The 23,529-nt window shown below is 43.9% G+C and overlaps 2 protein-coding genes across 2 annotated transcripts in view; one reads left to right on the top strand and one right to left on the bottom strand.

Moving 5' to 3' along the window:
- Positions 1–23,529, bottom strand: part of brf1a (BRF1 general transcription factor IIIB subunit a) — a 90,876-nt gene that overhangs the window by 50,695 nt on the left and 16,652 nt on the right. The window contains exons 7-12 of the mRNA XM_073483926.1: positions 14,431–14,580; positions 11,754–11,847; positions 11,518–11,644; positions 11,117–11,156; positions 10,518–10,610; positions 7,622–7,933 (exon numbers count right to left, since the gene is read on the bottom strand). Coding sequence (XP_073340027.1) covers positions 7,622–7,933; positions 10,518–10,610; positions 11,117–11,156; positions 11,518–11,644; positions 11,754–11,847; positions 14,431–14,580 — 816 coding nt within the window. The remainder of the gene's footprint in view (positions 1–7,621; positions 7,934–10,517; positions 10,611–11,116; positions 11,157–11,517; positions 11,645–11,753; positions 11,848–14,430; positions 14,581–23,529) is intronic.
- Positions 18,437–23,080, top strand: LOC141010817 (BTB/POZ domain-containing protein 6-B-like). Its single transcript, XM_073483927.1, has 4 exons — positions 18,437–19,424; positions 20,273–20,363; positions 20,553–20,671; positions 21,447–23,080. The coding sequence occupies exons 1-4, from the start codon at positions 18,994–18,996 to the stop codon at positions 22,477–22,479; spliced, it is 1,674 nt and encodes a 557-aa protein (XP_073340028.1). The 5' UTR covers positions 18,437–18,993; the 3' UTR covers positions 22,480–23,080.

Raw genomic sequence — 23,529 nt, 5'->3', positions numbered from 1 at the left:
AGCAGAGGACGGCCACACGGTTTAAATCTGTTTGAACAATACGACCGAATCAAACATTCATCAGACAGGTGCCGATATTCAAGTGTTTCAACTCACCTCCCCTCCCCCACCGCACACACTGACATACGTCCTCAACACTACACCTTTAACATGACAAATACATGGCTAACTACAACCTCTACATAAATGCCCAAGAAAGAATTAAAGTGACAACATCGGTTTATATTGCCGCCATCCTTCAGATTTGAAATTCGGACTGTGTCACCGTCTCCGTCCATGCGCAACTCGGCTAGCTAGCACCCAGAAGAAAATGGCAAACAGCCAAGAAAAAATGGGTTAGGGGTTGTTTTTGTTGTTGTAGGGGTAAATGTTAACGGATTGTGTTAAATGGGCACATGGTATCGTCTCATAATGATCGCAGGCCCTCATATCGTATCGTGATGAAACTACACCCCTAGTAACAGTTACCCTGGCTCAAAGGTAACAAAAAGGGTAACAAAATCACAACGCTGTGGACAAACTCAACCAAAGCTCACTAATGTTTGCACAAATCTGGTGGTGTAAAGTAGGACATGGGGAAGTTTTTTTTAGGGGGTTATGTGCTGGACTATTTTTCGGCCGGGTGTCATGCTGATTATCAGACGTGTCTCCATGGCACTGTGTCTCCACTGGAGGAAGGTCTGGTATAGAGCGGTATACATCTGGTGAGTCAGAGTGAACTCAGAGACGGTCGGCCTTGTTACAAATGTGTCCCAGTGGTCAAATGTTGTTCTGCAACTAAAACAATAAACACTTTAATAAAAGAAATGTGTGTAAAACTGTTTACAGAACATCTAGACCTGCATAACAACAATTATCAGTCTTTGTATTATGATTTTTAAGGGGGTAACAGATGACAACCAGATGATGTTTAACAACTTCCTGATTCATTCTTTAACAGTTACACACATTCATAACTGTCTTCACAAGTCATTCGGTCGCAGCCTTCAAGCCTTTAACACTTATTTTCCAACAGAACAAGAAAAATAACCAACATGTTTGTTCATCATTCTGTCCGGATGGTTTTATTTTTTTCTTGTGCTGTTTAAGTTCAGTTCACTGGTCAAGGTCGTAATTATCCTGACCCATCATTAGTACAATGCTTTGGCAATAGTGTGTTTTGTTATGGTCATAGCAGTAAAGCAATTTAAATTTGAATTTAATTAAGTTTCTTTTACTGAATAAACATGAAACGTCTTTAAATGAACCTCAAAATAATTAAACGAGACAGAAAAACAGCAGACTGTCTCACTCAAAATTAAACTGAATTATGGATATTTCCAAACATCACTTTGTTTTTTGTCACGTTTGGCGCCGGGAGCGCTGGTGTCTGCTGTGATCAAACCGGTGACCTCCTGGTTTTGAAGGGCTGCCTCTCTCCTCATTAGCATACCAAAAAGACAGCACAAAGGAGCTTGTAGATCCTTTTTTTCTACACATCTGACTGCTGAGGAGGTAAAGTGCGATGATGCTGAAGCACAGGATGAGACTTTGCATTTGCTTTCATCCCTGAACAACTCCTCTGTGGACAGAGAGAGATGAGACAGATGCTGCTCATTTAAAAGACTATAATTGACTCAGCAGAGCTGCTGTCAGAGCTCAGATCTGTCGGAGAGATTCTGCCACGCTTCGAAATGCTGAGAGCTACGATTTACTGCAGTAATTGGTGTTAGTGAGGAGGATGGATGGTAGAAAATGTTTCAGGACAACAACTCCTTGTCTTTGGAGCAACAACGCTTTCCTTAAACGCAGCCAAACACCTGTAAAATGGTTACGAAAAAACGGGCTGTGGAACCAAGTTAGATCCTAAAAAACTAACCTGGTTCATCAAAGAGGGAGAGACCCCGCTGAAATGTAGAGTTTCACTTCAAACGGCTCTTTTCCCCAAACGATTTCAGGCAATAAAAACGGCAGAATGGTTTGACAAGAGCTGGGGAGCTGTGCTCACTGGGGTAGTTAAGGTCAGGCCAAACGTCATTGATTGAACTAAGTGCTCCGCTGAAAACAGTGTGCCTCAATCAATGCAGCCTCTAATGGTGCGAGGCCGAGCTCCCCGAAGACCTCGGCTATGGACGAATGTGACAAAGTCATCCGGAGGTGCCAGAGTCACGTTCTTTCTGCCGGCCCGGCCCCGGCTGCTCTCAGTTTCTTCTCTGACGGCACCAGTTAATGAAAATGCCATTACGGAGACAGGCCGTCGATGAGGCAGCGGCGTTAAACAGCAGAAGAGATATAGAAAAGAGTTTAACTAGGGAGGCTCAGCTGTCAGCGGTGCAGTGACGACAGCGCTCACAAAATGGATCCAGAGCTCATCGTCTTAAAAGGAAAGAAACGCTTTAAAGTTAATGGATTTAATCTATTTAATGGACTGAAACTTACTACATTTATCACTTTTATTGATGAGAGGCAACATTATTTACTCATTAATTGTTTATTAAGTAATTTAGGCTGCTGTGAATTAATAAGGGAAGAGCTGGATGGATTTGCTCTTGCAGACTTCGAGGGCTCGTTCCTGGGACGTCTTTCAATAACGAAGGCTGCAGACATTTCTGAATGGTTAAAACAATTACTTTATTTAAACATTTGAATTATGTTAGCCTCCATGTAGCCTTGCAGTCTCGTGCCCTTGCAGACTTGACGTGATGACGGTGGACATTTGGATTCAGCCTTCATCACAGGCTTAGAGTCAAATGTCCTCACATCATAAAAGGTCTTTGTTTTTATGGTAAACTACTGTCAGGTGAGTCTTCTTGATGATTGTGATGTAAAATCTGGATAAAAATCAGCTGAAATTCATGCTATTCATGCTAGGAAATACACAACTATATAACCCAAAGCTCTCGTGTGGACGTCTGTATTTCTTCCTCAAAGTGACCAAATTATCTCCGTTTTCTTTTTTACTTTGTTTCCTTTCTTGTTCTTGTTTCCTGAGAGGATCCAACATTACCCCCTCCCTCCTCTCTTCCTCCAGAGCCCTGCCCTCCGCTAACAATGTCCACACACACTCAGAAACACACACTGGAGCGTACAGATGAAAGGCTCAGCCCTAATGACAAGGTACCCTGTCCACTTAATACTTCAAAGATTGAGCTCTGGGGGGGTCACGATACCTCCCCCCCAATCCTCCTGCTCCGCCCGTGTCGACCACAATTAGCCGAAGCCTGAACCAAACCAGGACCGGGGCTGAAGCCACAGAACCTCCATCTGCACCCGGCCTCCGAACACAAACACACAGAGGCAGGAAAACACTTACTGGGGACCATGGAGACACATAAACCAACACACACACACACACTGATTCAAAGCGTTACCTCACACACATGTTCGATTCTACACACACGTAAATAAACAACATGAAACACAAGACAAAGCAAACATGGAGGAGGTTAAAGTCACTGAATACGCTCACATGCACGCTCGTTTCCACTTTTACTCAGAATATGACAATATTCTGGATTGGATTTGGATCATGTATGTAGTGTTTTCTGATTAAGACATGTGGGAGTCGACTCGATGACGATGTCTGCAGTGAAACATAGCGATGGATGACGTTGTCGTGTCGTGTCCCCTCAGGGTCGCTGCCGTTTTCCTACTGCTGCTCTGACTGCAGAGAAAAACTGTCTCCCGTCACCGCGGAGGATCAACTCTCACATCCCTGCCTGGCGAGCATCCGACATTCATCCCCGTGCCGGGAAGGTGGGGAACGGTATCAAATCCAGCCAATCATAATCCATCTGAATTTACAGGACCATTAATCAGCTTGATTTTGGAGACATTTTCATAAAATATAATGTCACAGGAGTGCTTATAATACTATTTTCTAACTGTAGACGACCTCTTATGTAAACTTAATGATGGCATTTAGATGACACTTTTTAGACGGTCTACTCTAATGACTCAGTCTGGGTTTTTTTTTACAATAACAGTCTGAAGTTTGTTCTGTAGGATAATTGATGTCGCCTCAGCCACAAGTATGAATAAAATTAGTTTCCAAAAGAGGATAACTCTTATAAACAGAGTGCTGGATTGTCCTCACTCCTCACCTTTGAAGAAATCAGTAACACCACATTCATCTGAGGGTTTCTTCTTTTGTTTCTCTGCACAACGTACAGCAGGAACAGGTCATTTTTACTACGCTGCCACAGCTGGAACACGCAGCGGTTTGTGGATGCTGACAGTGTTTTAGTTACGGTTATACTGATTGTTCTTGGTGTGGACGGCCTTTTATTCTTATTTTATTTTATTATTATTTAATAACAATATTTATGCACGAAAAGCAGCAATTCAGGAACTCCCTGTTTTAAGATGGTCTCCTGAGATCCAAATACGTCCACAACAACATGGCGGCACAGTCGAAGACAGCGGCAACACACACACTGTAGAAGCAGAGTAAAGAAAACACACACACACACACACACAGCTAACCTCTCATCACACAGCTCCCTGGTGAGATCAGCCTCCTCCTTTAATCGCCGCCATGTTTCATTTTATAATGCCGACTTTGTCATTCACGAACACGCGTACGATGAGCCTGGTGATACGTCATCTTGAAGAGGATGACTCACACTAACGTCACTCTTTAACAAAAAACCTATTTAAAAAAAAATGTACAATTAACATTAGAGCTCATGATTCAGAGGGCTGTGATTCATCGTGGTTTGGTGACTGTGGCGCGTCTCAATCTTAACCTCGACCCTGTCGTCTGTTCCCGTGATGAAATGAGGTCAGCGGTGTGATCGGGGGACATTTTCATCAGGTTAATGGCTGGTGTGACCTCAGATATGGGTTTTTACAGAAACCTTCCCAGTCTCCGGTTTGTATTTAAGCATTTAACTTGATAACCTTCATCATATTGAATTGACATGGCCACTAAATGAAGCATAATTAACATTTTAGCCATTGACTGGACACTCAGGACACTGTCAGTGTAAGCATGTTGGCATGCAAACATTAGCATCATGAGGCTTTACTTGGGTACAGCGGTGCTTGGGGCTAACCTCAGCACTGCTGTACCCAAGTAAAGCCTCACAATGTCGTTAGCATGGCTGCAGACTCTTAAGTCTTGTTAATGTGTAGCAGCACAGATTACAGACAGTTAAATACACCATGTTATTCTCTTCAGCACCACTGAAACATTAAGACACTCTAAGCAGCATCCCTTCAGCCTTAAGTGCTGTTTTGGGAGGTGTGAGGGTCAATATTTATGGCCACAAAGAAGCTTCTGCTGCGATTCAAACGTGACCTTTAAGATACAGTGTTCTCCAAACATTAGACCACATCTCCACCACATCCATCCATCAAAACACACTTCGCCTCCCACCTCCTAACCTCTCCCGACTCTCCGTCCTCCCACTCAGAGCCATAAAAACACAGGTTTCCTCATCAGGACAGACGTAGCTGCACAGCACTATTACCTCGCATCCATCAACGCCTCTGCACACCCAGATAAGGAGGGGCGGGGGCGCACAACATCCTACTCATGTAATTAGGTAATTATAGGCAACGCATGATGGATCCCCGTAGTTGTTTTATTTTTGCAACTGTTAATAAGTCACTGTGACAGAGGGTGTGATCACTGCTGCGGTTTGTTTTCCTTTTTTTTCCCCGTCCTAACCAGAGCAGTAAAGTTCAGTCTGTTCATGTGTTCGGCTCATTTAGGTTCACGTTACCTGACTGTGGCATGGGAATAACAGCCGGTAAACAACAGTCATTATGACTCAAAGTCTGTCCATGTTATTTCTTTATGTTTACTGTCAACAAAATCCCAAGACAACACCGAAAAGTATTGTGTGTCTACTGAAGCCTGATGTATCTTCTTCCTCTGTGCCACAGAGCTCCATCCTTCATCCAAAAACTATTAAAAACACATCAATGAGCCACATTGTTGTACAAGGTGACACGTTCCTCCATTAACATGAACACACACTCGCCTTTGAACAAAACAAACAATATATCTGTGAGCTGTTTTCACAGATTTACAGACACAGACATCGGGTGAACTGCCATCAACAAGTACCAGAATAAGTTGTGAGGCAACATCAACAAGTCACAAGACTAGCAAGTCCCAAATCAAGTCTGCATTTAACAGCAAGTCCAAGAAAAAGTTCCAAGTGAACACCAATAAGTCCAAAATCAAAACCACATCCCAAGTCCCTTCTGAATTTAACACCACGCGACCCAAGACCAACAAATCCCAAGTCAAGAGCAACAAGGTATAAGTGAACACCAACAAGTCTCAAGTCCCAGAACAAGTTCTAGGTCAACACCAACCAAATCTAGATTTTAGACAAAGTATGACTCAAGACAAAAAAGTCTCGAGTCATGACCAACAAGTTATAAGTGAATACTAGCAGGTCCCAAGTCAAAATGTCAAGAGTAAAGTCTCAAGTAAAGACCAAGTTCTGAAGTTCGTGTTTCAAGTTTTCAAGTCATTATTTCTCTGCTGATGAGCGCTGCCACATCTATCCTATGTTCTTCTGCAGTGGTCAGTAATTGGCTGCTGTCAGATGAACTCAAAGTATCCATTGCTAAGAAAATTTACAGTTTTTCTAACTATTTCATATGTTAATAACCGTCATGATTTGAGTTTGAGTCAAGTCCCAGTCATGTGACTCAAGTCCACACGTACCACTTAAGACCAATAAAGCCTTGAACTGTAGAAGGTCCTATAATTTGATCAGGTGATGTTCATATAACAACCCGTTCTGTTCTGTAGTTCGCTTTTCCTGTCTGTTGAGTTCACCTGAGTTTAATTGCCTTAATTTGCAACTGCAAATGAGCAGATTGCAAATCAACAGACTGCCTCTCCAGAGAGGCCTCCTTAAATGTGCCTCCAACAAACAAAAACAACAACAGGAACTTCCAGTATGTTGGCACAGATCCACACGTCAGGCGCCTGAAGGGTTAAACAATCCAGTTTCTGAGTCTCCTGAACATCTCCCACACGCTCCTTTCTTGTCTGTAGTGTACTAAAGAGGGTAAAATATAATAAGGGATGACAAATTTCACACGCAGCTCAGCCAATTCATTGTGGAACAGAGGTAATTACGACAATTAAACACGAGAGAGCATTCTTTAACTTGATTATGGGTTATTATGGTTATACGGTAGGTACCAGACACAGTCAAGGATGAGCTGTATCACTGCAGCATTCATAAATCAGATCATCCTCAAGGGTACTGCTGCTTTTACAAAGATGTTTACTCAGTGGAACAATACAATGCCCGGACTGTTGTCTTAAAAGCATGTGATTCTCCAAATTGCCTGATTGTTGTTGCTTGATACTGTGTGCTGAGATTTAGCGTGGATCAAACAGATGACGCATCAAAGTACAAAAGAGGAAAGTATTCCAGAGCACAAACAGATGACGTGTCAGAAAACAAATCTGACAACGATGCACGGTGAGAAACTTCAGAGCTGTTTTCTGAGATTATTACGTCTCAGAAATCCAAGAAAAGCTCTGATCTGGTTGATCTAATGTCTGTTAACGTGATTCCAAATGGGATTGTTCTGCTTTAAATGAGGCGTTCAGTCTGATGAAACCAGATAAAACAATTCATTTGAAAAATAAAGCTGCACTCACCGTTCTCCTTCCCTTCTCCGATGCAGTCGCTGATGGACTCCTTGAGGCCGAGAGTGGCTGCAGTGGGCATCGTGCCCAAGATGGAGGCCAAGGTCGGGGCTTTTCTCTTCGGGACATCCCCCTCCTCCTGGTTCTCCTCTTCCTCCTCTGGACTCCTCTGCTCTAGTTTGATGAGAGCCTCCAGCGTGAGCTCGCCGAGCTCTTTGCCGAAGTGTTTGGCCACAGCCTGCAGCTCGTCTTCCTCTTCCTGTTCCTCGTCGTCTTCAATCTTAGACGATGTGGAGATGACTTCTTCGATGTCATCTACACAGTCTGGGGGAGAGGAAGACAGAGCGTGATGTGGAGTCAATGTGGCGTTTAATTGATCCCATTAAGGAAGTTCGTTTGCAACAACTATGAAACTAGAGGTCAGGACCAGCTGGATCAAATCTGTCAAACACACCATCCAGACAGACGCGCACAAAAACAGGAGCTTGAAACTTAAATCTTCTACAAACATTTACAGCTACCAAACCCAAACAGAGCAATTCAGCAAGTTCTCACTTAGCTCAGGACCTTTGACAGATGTCTAAAGAGGTCCCTGATTTTCATTTAAACACAGTCACCCAACAGGCTCAGGGATTGAAAAGAACAATAATCACATATTAAACTGTAAAAATGTAGCAAATAATTTCCTTTTAGAGAAAGAAACTAATATATGTTAATGTTCTAATAGGAAATGATACAATAGGTTAAATGTTGGTGATCTAAAATAATAAAAAGAAATCTTTCAAGTAATTTTACACTGAAAGTTTGATCTGTTTTGTAATAACATGCATTTTCACCACATCAGCCTCGACGTAGTACAGAAGTGGAACAACAGTAGTTGAGATAATGGTGTTTGAGCTTAGTGCCACAGTAAATGTACCAACATTTAGGGCTGTGCCATCTGATTATTTTCATTATCAATTAGTCTGCAAATCATTTCCTCCAATTCATCAGTTAGTTGTTGAGTCTGTCGCCAATAATTATTAACATGCAAAGTGAAGGTCACTGGTTCAATTTCTACTGAGTCTTGACAGGAAATGTCACAAAATCACAATCAAGCCAAGACGTGTCGACAGCGACACACTTTCTGGGAAATTTTCTTTCAACCGTGCTCTTCATTTGTCCCTTCAGGATGATCGACACATACTTGTAGACTCTTTTTGTGATCAATCGACTTAAATGTCCTGACGAGAGTTTGCACTGCAGCATCCAGCACATGGAGGCTGATCTAATTTATTTTATTCACCAACGTAGGTTTTTATTCGCATTTAATGAGTGGCAGGTGCTGATTATAACAGTTTATCTCACCTTTACTACGTCGTATCTTATTATACAGTTCATGACTCCTCGGTGTTCCCTCGAGGATTGTAAGGCAGCAGAGGGTTACAGTTTATAGTCAGATTGTATAATTAGCTGGGTATAATTATCGGAATTTCAATTTCACAATTAAAAAACAACCACAGTTGTAAAAGATTACAGATGATGTTGATATAAAATGCCACAAAGGCAATGAAATGATTTTGTTTCCCAAACAACTGAGAATAGAAACAGCGATAAATAATCACATCCAGACAAAATAATTGGATCATAATTTTGGCCGTCCTCTCGCAGTCCTGGAATCTAATTAAAAATGTGTCCTTTAATCAGCCATAATTAAAATGTCCCCGCACAGATATCGACCCACGAGTCAGAGAAGCAACTCAGTTATCAGTCTGAGAAAGAAACGAAAAAACGCCGCCGGATCTGAAAAGTGTCGCAGCAGCTGGAGGAGCAACTCGCCTGAAATCAGTGACAGCCTGCAAACCCCCCTACTGCGAGAAAACAGGGGGATACGAGGAGAGTGTGTGTGTGTGTGTGTGTGTGTGTGTGTGTGTGTGTGTGTGTGTGTGTGTGTGTGTGTGTGTGTGTGAGACAGAGACAGAAACAGAAACAGACAAAGACAGAGGGCCAGAGATAAAGAGCCAAAGGTAGAAACAGATAAAGAGAAAGAGTGACAGGGAGCGCACTCTGATGTGTGTCGTGTGTGTGTGTGTGTGTGTGTGTGTGTGTGTGTGTGTGTGTGTGTGTGTGTGTGTGTGTGTTTGGTTGTGTGTGTGTGTTTGGTTGTGTGTGTGTGTGTTCCTGTCTGATTGACTGACATCGAGATAAATAAAAGCATCATCACACATCAAACGTTTCCCACTGTGATGTTTGTATTTAGACGTCCCACTCAACCCAGTCAGCAGCTGGCTCGGTTACTGACGCTGTATTAATTTCTTCAGTTCTTGCATCAAGACGACGAGTCTGCAGCAGAACCAGCAGCCAAGTGAGGCAGCGACGCTTTACGAAGAGAGACTGACAGATACTATGCTGTGTTAACATCCTGTTAAGCATTAAAAAGGTAAAAAATGCCTTCATCTTGGGACTACTGTTACTTCGATTTGGCGTCCATGGTGAAAATCTTTTGTTAATTCTCCCGTGGAGAAGTCAGAAGACGCTACACAAGCTCTGGTTTTTAAACATGGCCTTCAGTGGCAGTTTTAGTTTGTCCTTGGCCACGATGGCCCCGCCCCCAGGCCCTGAGTAAGCAGTGCTCTTGAACCAGTTTTCTGGTCCAAGAACCAATTTTTTTGGCTGTTGAAACGCAAAGAACTGGTTCCAGAGTAGGCACTGGCTCTGAACCAGCCGCTGACCCGCCTTAGACGAAAAGTTCCAGCGTTAGAAATTCAACTAAAATCCCTCTAAGAAGGTTGTTCCTATCAGATATAACTGATTAGATGGTGCTGATTTCTATCTATGTTGTGTGGATGCATCTTTTAAATACTGAATGTGCATACTTCCTTATAGATTCAGACCGACACTGTACCGGCACTTCCTCTCTGCTCCGTACCTTCTTTAGTGTAAGCGGCGTAAACTCCTCTCAGTTTGGGTCGGCTGCTCTGAAGCTCTGCGTCAATCTCGTCCTGGTAGCCTTGGATTTCATCTGTCGAAGATTAAAAATCAGAGTTAAACCTCGAGCGCTGACTCCTGGATCAATAATCTTATACGCAACGTAGAAATGAAGAAATGCGGCCACTTTTTCTCATGTCCCTGAAATGACTGTGTACAATTCATGCCGGGAATACAAATTATACTTCTTTTGCGTCCTTGGTCACAGCCGGTTCTTCTGAACCCTTTAAATTACATCTGCCATAATTACAATATATTATGTGACTACTGTAATATAATATGTGGTTGATTACATGTTGTGCTGAGACAAAAGACAGGGAGCCGTTTCCTTTCTGTGTACAGACCACATCCAACACTGATCTGCATTTAGTCAAGGTCGAAGAAAATACAACAAGTCTCACCAAACTTTCTTTCTCAGCATCATGAATGTGAAACTGAGATAAACTGAATTCATTTTGCAAAAATAAAAATACACAGGTAGCCTGAGAGCGAAGACGTCTTTGATGCGATGGCAAACAGACAAGGACGTCTCATTCATACCTTCAACGTCATCCATCTTTTTCTTCAGTTCGATCTCCAGCTAGACGGAGGAAGACAAAGGACAGAAAGATGAATTAAAGGCTCCTTCCAAACCCATCAGAGAGAACAGGGTGAAACGATTACAGAGTAAAACATCTCAGAACAAAAGAAAATCATAACACAAGGACTGTGGGTGGTTGACAGCCGCTGCCTTTCCTTGCAGTGGAACATTTTTCCTCCTAAAAGTACAAAACACCAAAGTTTAATTTGTTTCTGTTGGCGAGAGACCACAGCACAAACTGAGTGACACATCACCAGTTGTATCTTTGTTTCTGGACTGTGGAGGCTCAAATGATCATTTGTCATTGTGACATTAACTGAGCACTTGCTTCTCCTGATGGTTTGAGTGTTAAAATCTGTACCTTATTGACTTTCTTCTTCCTCAGTCCTTCTGTAAAGCAGGGCGGGTCACACTCTTGGTCCAGATCCACCTTCATGAACTCTTCGATGGTCAGCTGACTGGTGGGCGTGTCCTCAAACTCGACCAGTCTAACGAAGGAGAAGGTGCAACGAATGTCAAGTTAAATAGTAGTTTAAAACAAAAAATAACTTCATCTCAACGTCATCCATTAACCAACCAGTTAAGCTTTGGACTCACCTTTTTCTTAGCGTGCTTTCACACACTTTTACAACGCCGACGATTTCTTTCATGGTGCGGCGAAAGTCGTGCATACGAGCGGCGACAAGAAGAGCTGAGGAGGGAAAAAAAACAACGTGATGAGATTTAAACGACAGGTTCAAGCAGCCACGTAACAACATCAGCATTATGTATACGTCAACCTGTGTAACAAAATAATAAAACGTCCCTGCTCCCTTTATTTTGGAGTTGTTGCATGTGACGTGAATGTTCAATTCACTGCTATACGATGTTGTTTACCAGAATTTGGCAGTACATCCAATCTGCCTCACAATATAACCACTCCTGCCTCGAGGATTTCAGTATGTATGTCTGACATTCAGATTTATTTTTCTCCATGTTTTTGAAATAAAAAAATGTTGATACACACACACACACACACACACACACACACACACACACACAATTATACAGCTCATGTGCACTCGAACGTGGGCTCAGATGTGCCTGAACACACAAATATTGTGTTTTGTTTTCAGGCATCTCTGCGTGTGCACCTTGAAGACTGAAGGACTGAGCCAACAGGACAGGAGCACCTCAGCTCACAGAGCCAACAGTCCGCCCACACACACGACAACCGAGTTTTAAAAAGGAGTAACAACAACGCTAATATTATGCAATGAGTTGCAGCGCGAGCCTTGAAGGGGAACAGTTATATAACCGTCATTAGAGTTGCCTCACTCAAGAGCCTGTTAAAAGATAGATGCGGCTACTTGTACATGCACACTTCTAACAGCCTTTAGGACTGAAGTGCTGGCTTTTAGCTCCACTGAGGACTTTCTCAAACACTTTACTGCTTCCACCTTGAAACCATGTAACTTCAAAGTTGCTGGTTTTCTTCCCTTAATGCAGAGTTAACTTTGTCCTTTAACTCGTTAAAAGTGATGCAATCTAAAAAATTCCTTCCACCCTAAAGAGCTTTTTAGCAGATACACGTTCCCATTCGTAAACAGCGGGATCCGCATCATATTTGGGAACAAACTTTTCCTCCTTCCATCCGACTGTATCCCTCTCAATGATTTATGATGAGCGATTAATTATTCAGGCAATGCAGCAGAGGAACAGAGAAAGACGAAAATTGAAACCGTGAACGTAAACATGCAGGGCGCAGAGGAAGCCGGTGATTCGATTTCAAGACGTCTTGGCTGGTAATGCGTCAAAGCTGAGTGTATTCAGGTTGACACCAGCTGAGACGCAACGAGGGGGAGAGGCAGCTTTGAGCTCAGCTGTTTCACATGAACTGCACCACAAAACTCACACAAACAGGGTGACGGGCAGGGTGGTAAATCAACGCCGGACAGACTGTGGTGTGGTTTGAGGCAGGTGCTCTCAGGTTTGTCTCATCCACAAGTCTCTCTGGCAGACGACCAACCGACAGTCAAAAGGCCAGAATACAGAATTTTGTGACCTAGTTGGCAGCAAAAGCAGTGAAAGACGCAGGTGAGTGTCAGGATTCACCTGCCAACGGACTGGTTGGTGGGCAAATCATCCCTGTTTTGTGTCCCTTGTCGATGTCTGTGTGTTATACTGTTGATCTGTGAAAGGGCATTTAGCATGCTGCAGCCCTGACACATGGTTATCACACAAAAACTACCAGGTAACAAGTAAAAGCATTAAAAGGTGCAATCTGTAAGAAATGGCCAGAATTCGAAGGTAGCTCCAAAAGTACAGGGGGCAGCATAACCGCTAACTGCTGCTCGCTAAACGCTCATCTGTGTGATAAGCCTCTGAGACACGCGGACACCAGTTTGATTTACAGTGGCTCTGAGCGGGACTATGACTCCTGGGAAGAGCAGACACGCCAGGTGAGCCTGAGAGAATCAGGCATCAGCAACGGGCGTGTGTGTGTGTGTGTGTGTGTGTGTGTGTGTGTGTGTGTGTGTGGGTGTGGGTGTGGGTGTAGTGTGAACTTATAAACGCTGCATGTTGTGTGTTGAAGAACTACAAAGCAAGACCTCTACAGCATTCATTACTCTTTCCTACTTGAAGTTTCTTTACAAAATGATCCAATTCTTTATTAAAAATCCAGCTGGCAAGATGCCAACAGCTTATTCTGCACTTTGAGCTAACGGGGGGTTTACTTGTTTAAAAATTGAACATTTTCACACATTTCTTTTGAGATTTATGCAGTTTAAGGCATAAAAACAACGTATCATATTGATCTCCCCGTGAGCTCACAGTCCTCTGCCTTAATGTTCATATATAGTGCATGAAAAAGGATCTAAAGTTGAGGGTATTCTTTATGTTTTTATCATATTTTGCCTTGTACAGGTTCATTTACATGTTCCCTTTGCACTCAATCTTTTCCTCGCGCTGATAAAAATCACTCTTTGCGAAGTTAAACAAGTCATGAAATCCACTGATATTCATCCGTATGAGCCTATTGTACTGTAAGGTTAGAAAGAGACACTTCAGGCTGAGTTACTAATACTGATGGTCACTGGGCAGAGTTTCAGGAGTATCTGAGGTTGAAGGGCACCTTGCTGATTAGATGCCAACGGCACAGTGAGCGTTAATCACTTTCTCTCCTCAGAGGACTGGAAACAGGAATCCTCTGATGACAGGCCGGCTGCCAGCACCACTCACCTGAAATTAAAAAACAGTCCTCTGCAGCACAGACAGCAGACACGATGCTTACCTGCTCCACAGAGTCCCGACGGCCTCCGTCCCGTGTGCATCCAGTCCCTCTTCATCCTCTGCACCAGTCGCATCGCCGTCATGGAGACCTCGTGGTTCTTCTCCCCAAATTCCAACATCTGGGCGAAACGGGGAATGTACAGGCACGGGTCTGGGGACAGAAAGTGCATGTTCAGATTCAGTCGTTCCTTTAAAAATCATTTAAAAATCTGCCAAAGGAGGTTCTGTTTGTAGACCTGTTTGATGTGGAAAGTTGGGCAGTGGACCAGAGAAGTAACCGGATCAGGTTGTTGGACAGAGAACATTTTAATAGATTCCTTAACACTGAAATATGTGGAAATATGGAGCTTTTTCAGTTTGGATTTTTTCATTATTTGCCCAACAATCACAGTGAAGCAGTTCTTTGTTTCTTTATCTTTTGTTCTGGTTCTTTAACATAGTTATTTATACTAAAAATGTGATGTAAAAAAACGATCTAGCACTGTATTTTGATCCAGATGCAGATTTTTTGAAGATGAACATTTACTTATCAAAATTAAAGTGCGACCAATGTCAGTCTTTTGGGGATGATGCCGATACATACACACGTTTTGTAATGATCCTTAAAATGTGGTTACCAAACACCTGTGACAAAGATATGTAACAGAGACAGGAAATTTTACAGATAACAATAAACAGCATCTTTTTCTGCGTTATTATGTCTGAAAATAAGTCTTTCATACACAGCGCCCTCTAAAAAGTCCCGTCCACGGTATGAACACTACTTATCAATAACGATCCCAAAAACACTCCCTGGAAATTTAAGATAGTGATGATACAAAATGTTGATTCATAAGAGTCCAAAAACTTAATTTTAGTAACAGTCGGGCGGATGATATAGGGAGTTGTAAATGAGGGATCATGGGAGGGATTTGAGACAGCCTGGACGTCAGCTCCTTTTCAAGAAGACGACTGTAATCTGAAGCAACTGCACAGTTTATGGTTATAAGTATCCTGTAATGATCACATTCGGCTTCTGTCTGTCTCATGTGTGATTTCCTGGAGAGGATAAATCATGGCGGAGGGAGCATACGAGTCCATCCTGCTATGTTCTCAGGGGCTGATATCGGGTCTGTTCGGCTCTCTCAACCTGCTGCCAAAACTCTCTCAGGATGACACTTTAACAAGAACTCTGTCCAATAAACGGGCTGCTTATGTGTCCGTACGCATTTTGTTGGTGAGCTTTGGTTCACCTGCGTCCGAGCAGTAAATAAACCAAAGAAAATGTCCTGTTTTGAAATCAGATTTAAATCATTAGCACCTGTGTGTTTTCCCAGTAAAACCAGTCTCCTCCCGCTGGCTGCTAATTAGCTCCAGCGGAGAACTTGAGGATTAGCATTTAGCTCGAGTGCACCTCGAAGCAGCCTGTTTCTCATTCAGTGTCTCCGTCCAGATTTTCACAGCTGGCGAAAGGATTTGAATGGGCAGCCTTCCAATCACAAACCTTTAGCTTCTCAAATGTCTCTGAGAAACTTGTACAGGGCAGCGTATCGTAAACTTTATGGAAAATACTTTGGATTCAGCTTGGAGAGAGGAAAACCATCAGAACCACCTGCTTTTGCCATGAAACAGCCTGGCAGGTGACCAGTTTGAGTTTTTATTCTGAAAGTGGTTTTTACCTTGCTAGGAAATCTAATTTAATACTAACATTAGGAGGAATTCTCTTTCCACTGCAGCCCAGAGACAAAAAGAAGAGTTTCATGACAGTGGAGTCAAATATCTTTGAAGTCAGTGGCTGCGTTTAAAGAGCAGTCCAGTGGAAAGCTGGTAGAGCCAGCTGGTAATCAGATCCAGGCTGATCCCTCCCCCCCCTCCGCACCATGTAATGATACGTCTGCAGAGCTCGCCATCACTGCTCCGAGCTCCACCATCTGTAAGAGGCCAGGCAAGATCTCCATAGAAAAAAAAAGAGGCTGTTTAAGGGGGGGAAAAAAATGCACCTGGACTCCTCTTTCACTGTCGAGTATAATCAATCTGTGATGCTCAAACAGCCCAGGAGTCATTCTGTGATGGAGTGCTGGAGTTTACTTTTTTCGTGTAGCCACTTTCCCCCTCGACCCGCATCGCCTGCTTCTACTTCTGTTCCCGACATTCCCCCAAAATTACTTGGACCACCCCCAGAGACGGGCCGCGAACTCGCTCCTTTCAATCAAATGTGGGAGCGGAGCTGCATGAATAGCATTAAAGTGTTATCAGTCGGTTGTGGGGGAAGCTGCGCCCGTCCCTCAAGAGCCCAAACTGACTCGGAGCTGCAGAGGATTCTGGTCTATTTCTTTGTTACTGCAGGTTTATAAATTGGTCTGTTTGAGTTTCTTCTGTATGATTGTTGATAATCAGAGAAGAAGCCCTCACTCATCCAAACCTGACTGAACACTGATGAGGTTTTACGTCACTGTAATATGTAGATACGATGTCACCTCGTTCATTTGGTCAGATATTAGGGGTGTCGTGAAAAAACTGATCCTTCTCATCACTTTAAAGATGTGCCATTATTTTGAAACTCTCATTTTACGTCTGTGTCACCTCGTTCCACCCGAGCACACCTTGTTCCTTAACATTCAAACAGCGTTATTGCCAGCAGCCAAGTACAAGATGATGAGGATATTTACTCCCCTTTTCAGGACAAAATATTTTGGACTTTGGAGAAAAGACGGGTCCACAGAAAAACAGGCATTCGAGGCAGCAGCATTAGCAGACTAAAGCTAATTTTAAAAACTTTATGTTTTCTTGTTTTTTCTTCTTTTATGGCCAAAAACAGAAAAACAAAGTGGTGGCAGCTTCTTCTGTAACGGATTGTGTTAAGTGGGTAGATGATGTTGTCTCATATCGTGGCAGACTTTGTGATATCTGCATATATTGTATCGCTTTTCAAAGAATCAATGTAATATTGTGTCGTGAGGGAATATTTCTGGCTGAACAAAAATTAGGAAATAAATCAGACTTTTTGAACTGCTTACATAAATTGGGCAATAATGTCATCATCAGACAGGTTCTTATCTTGTTACCTTGTCTTTTCTCTTTATAAAGATCAGAAAGTGCAGGAAAGGCTGCAGGGACTTGACTTGCCTTAAACTAAAGACTCAACTTGACTTGCTCAAGAAAAAATGACTATTTCACCAGGAAGTCCCAACATGGTCAAATGCAACATATAGACTGTGATGTTACTGTCTTTTTGGAAAAATAAATAAGTATGAAATAAGTATTTATGATGTAAAACGACATGTGTGGTTATCATTATCATTAATAACTTCATAATAAAGAATTTGTTGACTGTGGTTTTAATTAGTGGGGTGTTTCCTTTAGGAAAGCCTCTCCACCTTGATATTAACAAACAAAATAAGGGTTTTTTTCCCTTTATATGTAAATCACAACTTGACTTGCCTAAGAACAAATGACTTGGGACTTGCTTGAGACTTTTTTCCTCCTGAATTTCATCTTTATTTCACCAGGAAGTCCCATTGAGTCCACACCAAATGACAACATGGTCAAATGCAACATATAAACCGCGATGTTACTCCCTTTAATAAGTATATAACTATATATGTGCTTATCATTATCATTTAATAACTTCATAATAAATAATTTATTGACCGTGGTTTTAATTAGTGGGGTGTTTTCCTTTAGGAGAGCTCGTGCACTGAGGGGTTGGGACGTGTCACAGCCTCTCCACCTCGGTAATAACACACAGAATAAGGCGTAAATCGCAGCTGACATCAGAGCATGGTGTCCCACTGTAACTTGGACGACGTGTTGCGTGTCTCGGGGTCATGTCGCCTCATTACTGGCGGCCTGCAGGCTCGTATTTAAGCGACCTTCTCTTTAATTGTATTTTTATCCCGGCTCTGATCAGCTGGACAGGGGAGGGAGGGAGGGAGGGGGCGGGGCTTCGGCCCGGTGACGCACTCTGCGGAGCTGCTGGGGGAGGCGCCTCTGCTCTCCTGACGTCACCGCGGGGCGTGGATCTGATTGGTCCTCAGCGAGCCCTGGGCGTCCGAGGAGATCACGAAGAGAGGGGGGAAAAAAAACGCAGAGAAAATGAAGCGGACCTTAAAAACTCCCCGCAAATGAGTGTATACCTCGGGTGAGGACGGCCGGAGGAACACGGCAGCTGGGTTCGCCTCGGTCGGGGAGAAAGAGGGACAAGTATCCGACGGGATTAACGCAGAGGCGGGGTGGGAAAACAGAGGAAGGGACTTGAATACCAGCTGCGACTATCCGGATTACCTACTCGCTGAAAAAAAAAAAAAAAAAAAGGGAAAACAAGCGGACATTTCTCCGTCCGGAGAGGATGAGGTGACCGCCAGGAAACGGAGCAAAAGTGCTTGTGGTCGAAGTTGGACGCGGGACAGGGATATTTACATGTTGTCGTGTAAACTTCGCCGTCGATGTCGTTTTAAATCTCACTGAGGGGGGAAAAGGCTGAATCCTCCGCGGACGAACCGGCCCCGTCAGTTACTTCATTTTCAGCGCGCGAGAGATTCACTTGACCGGATACCGACGACGACCGTTTTTTTTGCTCGTGCCGATGCCAACGGCAGACTGCAGGTTGCTCCATCATGGCCGGATCATGAGGTGTCTGACTTATCTACTCCTTCTCCCAGAAACGCTGAAAAAGTCCAAGAAGGTCGGCAAGCTCCCGGGCAGGCTGCCGGTATGTTATGAGATCCTGACTCTGTCCCTGTCGAGCAAGAAGCAGCAGCAGCAGCAGCAGAGGAAGAAGGAGGAGGAGGAGGAGAAGATGGCTGCGGAGTTGTACCCCGCCGCCAACACCAACAACACCACCAACCTGTCCAACGGCACCACGGTGGCGGACACCGAGAAGACCAAGGAGGTGCAGGTGAGCCAGGCCAGCAGCAGCAGCAGCGCGGCGACCACCCCGACCACCCAGCAGAACATCAACAACAACAACGTCGACCCACCCAGCTGGCAGTGCAGCCACCCCACGCTGAGAGAGAGGTACCAGAACACACTCCCGGTCCAAACTGTCTGCTGCTAAACCGCTGGAAATATCACTAATATCTGCGCATGAACGACCAGAAAGCAACATTAAGATCACTGTGAAGTAGTGACAGAGCACCAGAGCCACTCTAACTCACTGTGTTAACGTGGTAGTGATTTAAAAAAAAAAAGAGAGATTAAAAAGCACCATAAGGTCACTAAACTCAGCCTTTAGTAGCCTCACTCAATAGTGGAGCTTTACACTTTGGAGGAAACTACTCCTGCAGGATCTACTCTTTTAGTTACATTACTCTTAACCCATTAATGACCATCTATATAGCATTTTAAGGTTAAAACAGAGCATTTGCTGCAGAAAATGTCAAGACGCATGTCTGATCTATCATATTCATCATGCCTGAATGCTACACTTCAGTTGATTTCTTTTAAAAATGCAGAATATCAGAAAGAAGTTCAGCAAAAATGGAGAAAAAAAAAACTTCATTCAACCTGATATTTTGAGTGATTTCACATGATTTGTGTTTAGCTCAGTCTGTACTTTAAGTGCTGTAAAGGACAGAAGATTCATATGCATGTAATTAAAACATTAAGTGGCTCCAGCTTCACAATTGTGAATATTTACTGCCTTTTTTCTTGGACAGTCAACCGAAGCTCGTTACGGGCTTTCCTCACACCATTAATCAAGATAACAATCAGCAGATTAATTGATAAAGAAGCAAACGGCAGCCCTGCTACTGTTGCTGTATCCTCCCCAAACCCATGTCTCTGGGCAAAGAGAGAGTGTGGGAGGACTTGATGTTATACAATACTTGACTGAGGCTTATTCATGAAACCTGCTCTGCTTTTAGGAACGCCTTGATGTTTAACAATGAGCTGATGGCTGACGTCCACTTCATTGTTGGCCCCACGGGGGGATCGCAGAAGGTTCCAGCACACAAGGTAAAGAGATTTTCCCACATTATTTTGATCTCTCTCTCTGTTTGTCTGTTAGATTAGAGGAGAAGTTGTGTCTCTCTGCAGCTACTGAAAAGAACTACTTGTGCTCTTTTATTGAACTTGAAGACGAGTGAATCTGCTCGCATGTGTTCGTTCTCTGACGCATCTGTCTCCTCCCTCCCTTCCTCCCAGTATGTGCTGGCCGTGGGAAGCTCGGTCTTCTGTGCCATGTTTTACGGCGATCTGGCGGAGGAGGAGTCTGAGATCCATATCCCAGATGTGGAACCTGCTGCTTTTCTAATTCTGCTGAAGTAAGCCACTCACCATCCCTCACACACAGCCAACCAGAAGGAGAGATGACAAGCGCAGTCAGTGTCACTTCAAAGCATATTATTACTCATCCAAAGCTAAGCGGAGGCGAATGCCAAAATGCTGCGAGCGCCAGAGAGCAGTGGCAGCGGCACAGCGCTCTGTAATTGCTGGTTTTCTCAGCGCTCTTTGTCCAACTAGAAACATTTTTTCCCTTTTTCTTCATCCACAGCCTGACAATTTTCTTAGAGGGGAATACAGTACATACAGACTAGTAGTTATAAATAACTGGCTTTTGTTGCTCATGCCAGCCCCACGGACGGTTGCGTGTTGGGCTTTTTGTGGAAAGGGCATCATGTGTTAAGCACACAATCCTCTTTAGGAAGAAAAAAGATTATCATTTTTTCCATTTTGCTCCTCTGTGGGTATTTGATGCAGCGGGCATGAGAGAGGTGAGCTCTTCCAAGAGGACCCAAAGTCTTGTTGTGTGATATATTGTTAAAGAAGATGTCGCTCTGTCGAAGTAGGTTAAAGCTAGAGGGAACTTTCATTTGTTGTTAATTCTGGCGGCCCCATGACGCACCACCAGGCTACAGAGCAGCTACTTTAATCAGACTGAGATCACTCAATTCATCCTCAGTCCTTGAACATAACATTTTTTTTTTAATTTAAGGACTCATCCAATACAAAAATAGCTCCCCGAACCATCTCCTTATTGAAAGTTCCTTGTGGTGCATTTAAATTGCAGCAACTAACAGGTCATTTACCTTCTCGCAGGTACATGTACAGCGATGAGATCGACCTGGAGGCAGACACGGTGCTGGCCACCCTGTATGCCGCCAAGAAGTACATCGTTCCTGCACTGGCCAAAGCCTGCGTCACTTTCCTGGAAACGAGCCTGGAGGCCAAGAACGCCTGCGTGCTACTCTCCCAGAGCCGCCTGTTCGAGGAGCCCGAGCTGACGCAGCGCTGCTGGGAGGTGATCGACGCTCAGGCCGAGCTCTCGCTCTGCTCCGAGGGCTTCTGTGAGATCGACCTGCAGACGCTGGAGATCATCCTGCAGAGGGAGACACTCAACACCAAGGAGGTGGTGGTCTTCGAGGCCGTTATGAACTGGGCCACAGCGGAGTGCAAGAGACAAGGTTTGGGTCCGACAACTCGTAATAAAAGAGAGGTGCTTGGCAAAGCGCTGTTCTTGGTGCGCATCCCCACCATGAGCCTGGAGGAGTTTGCCAATGGCGCGGCGCAATGTGATATCCTGACACTGGAGGAGACGCACAATGTGTTTCTGTGGTACACAGCGGCTAAAAAGCCGCAACTGGACTTCCCTTTGTCTGCCAGGAAGGGTTTGGCGCCTCAGAGGTGCCACCGCTTCCAGTCCTCGGCCTACCGGAGCAATCAGTGGCGCTACCGTGGCCGGTGCGACAGCATTCAGTTCGCGGTGGACAAGAGGATCTTTATCGGTGGTCTAGGGCTGTACGGGTCGAGCGGCGGCAAAGCAGAGTACAGCGTCAAAATCGAACTGAAGAGACAGGGGGTGACGCTGGCGCAGAACCTGACAAAGTTTGTGTCAGACGGGTCGAGCAGTACGTTCATGGTGTGGTTTGAGCATCCTGTTCAGGTGGAGCAGGACGCCTTCTACACAGTGAGCGCCGTGCTGGACGGGAATGAACTGAGCTATTTTGGCCAGGAGGGCATGACGGAGGTGCAGTGTGGGAAGGTGACATTTCAATTCCAGTGCTCCTCCGACAGCACCAACGGGACCGGAGTTCAGGGAGGACAGATCCCAGAGCTGGTGTTCTATGCATAAGCTGCTCTGGACTGCTGATGGGAATTAGGCTCATCGTCGCCTCCCAGCCTTCAACGTAATGTAGCATTAAAGACACTTGACTAATGTCACACTAAATGGCCTGGTTAGTTCTTTGAGAGACTATTTTAAAAAGCCAAGGAGCTGTTGTTTTATCTTATTTAATTTAATGTTATTTTTTTATTTAAGTACTGGGTTAACGTTATTCGCTCTGATGCCTGTGTTCAAAGGCTGCGGCTGCTGTAGAAACAACATTAATACAGTGATTTGTGGTTATGTAATCAAGCTGAGCTCCACAACTGGAACAAGTAGGGACTGCTTCAAAATTGTGTAATTGCAAGTCTATATACGATGTTGTTACTATAGTCCGAGCAGCAATATTACACGAGGAGCAAACTTTATGTAGTGTTATGATTCTAAATGCAAAAAAAAGTAGAAATCTTGTCGAACAGAGTTGTTTTGCACTTCAGAGGACGGCCTCAGAAACGTTGTGTCTTTTGTAAAACTGTTAACAGCTTGATGCTGTTAGAGATGACCAGATGTGTTCTGTACAAGAATGCCTATACACCTGATGATAAAACATAAAGGTTATAATGTGATCGAAGCCACAGATGTCACGTTATTATGGTGCCTGGGTGAGGGAGTGGGGCATTAGAGGGGCTGCAGCGCCCTCTGGTTACTGCAGGGTGAACTGCAGCTGGGTTTTATGAGAACAGGAGGGTCTTGAGGCCACAGATGAGTTACTTAACAGATCTCTGAGAGTCTTGTTGATAAGATGAAAGTAGAGACTCTCCTTTTAATCACGATCCTTAAATATTGAAGATGTGCTGATCCAGACCTGGTATTTATCATGGTCTTGTTGACTTATACAGCTGAACAGAGCACACTTAGGTTAAAGAAAACTACATTAAAACTCTTGAAAATTTGGAAAATGCTTAATTTGAGTAGTTGTGTTTTCAAGGTTAGAAGTGTGCTTGACTTTAAATACACTCCTGGAAAAGTCATGTTAACCACAAAATCCCATAATGTGTGATATGAAACGATCCCGTCATC

Source organism: Pagrus major, chromosome 16 (assembly GCF_040436345.1).
Source record: "Pagrus major chromosome 16, Pma_NU_1.0".
Classification (NCBI taxonomy): domain Eukaryota; kingdom Metazoa; phylum Chordata; class Actinopteri; order Spariformes; family Sparidae; genus Pagrus; species Pagrus major.
This window is presented reverse-complemented; position numbering and strand designations above follow the sequence as displayed.

Bases quoted from the DNA above. Each gene is read 5' to 3' on its own strand.
- LOC141010817 (XM_073483927.1), top strand. From the start codon at position 18,994: ATGCCAACGGCAGACTGCAGGTTGCTCCATCATGGCCGGATCATGAGG. The intron at 19,425-20,272 runs GTACCAGAACAC...CTCTGCTTTTAG, and splicing joins CACCCCACGCTGAGAGAGAG to GAACGCCTTGATGTTTAACA. The intron at 20,364-20,552 runs GTAAAGAGATTT...CCTTCCTCCCAG, and splicing joins AGAAGGTTCCAGCACACAAG to TATGTGCTGGCCGTGGGAAG.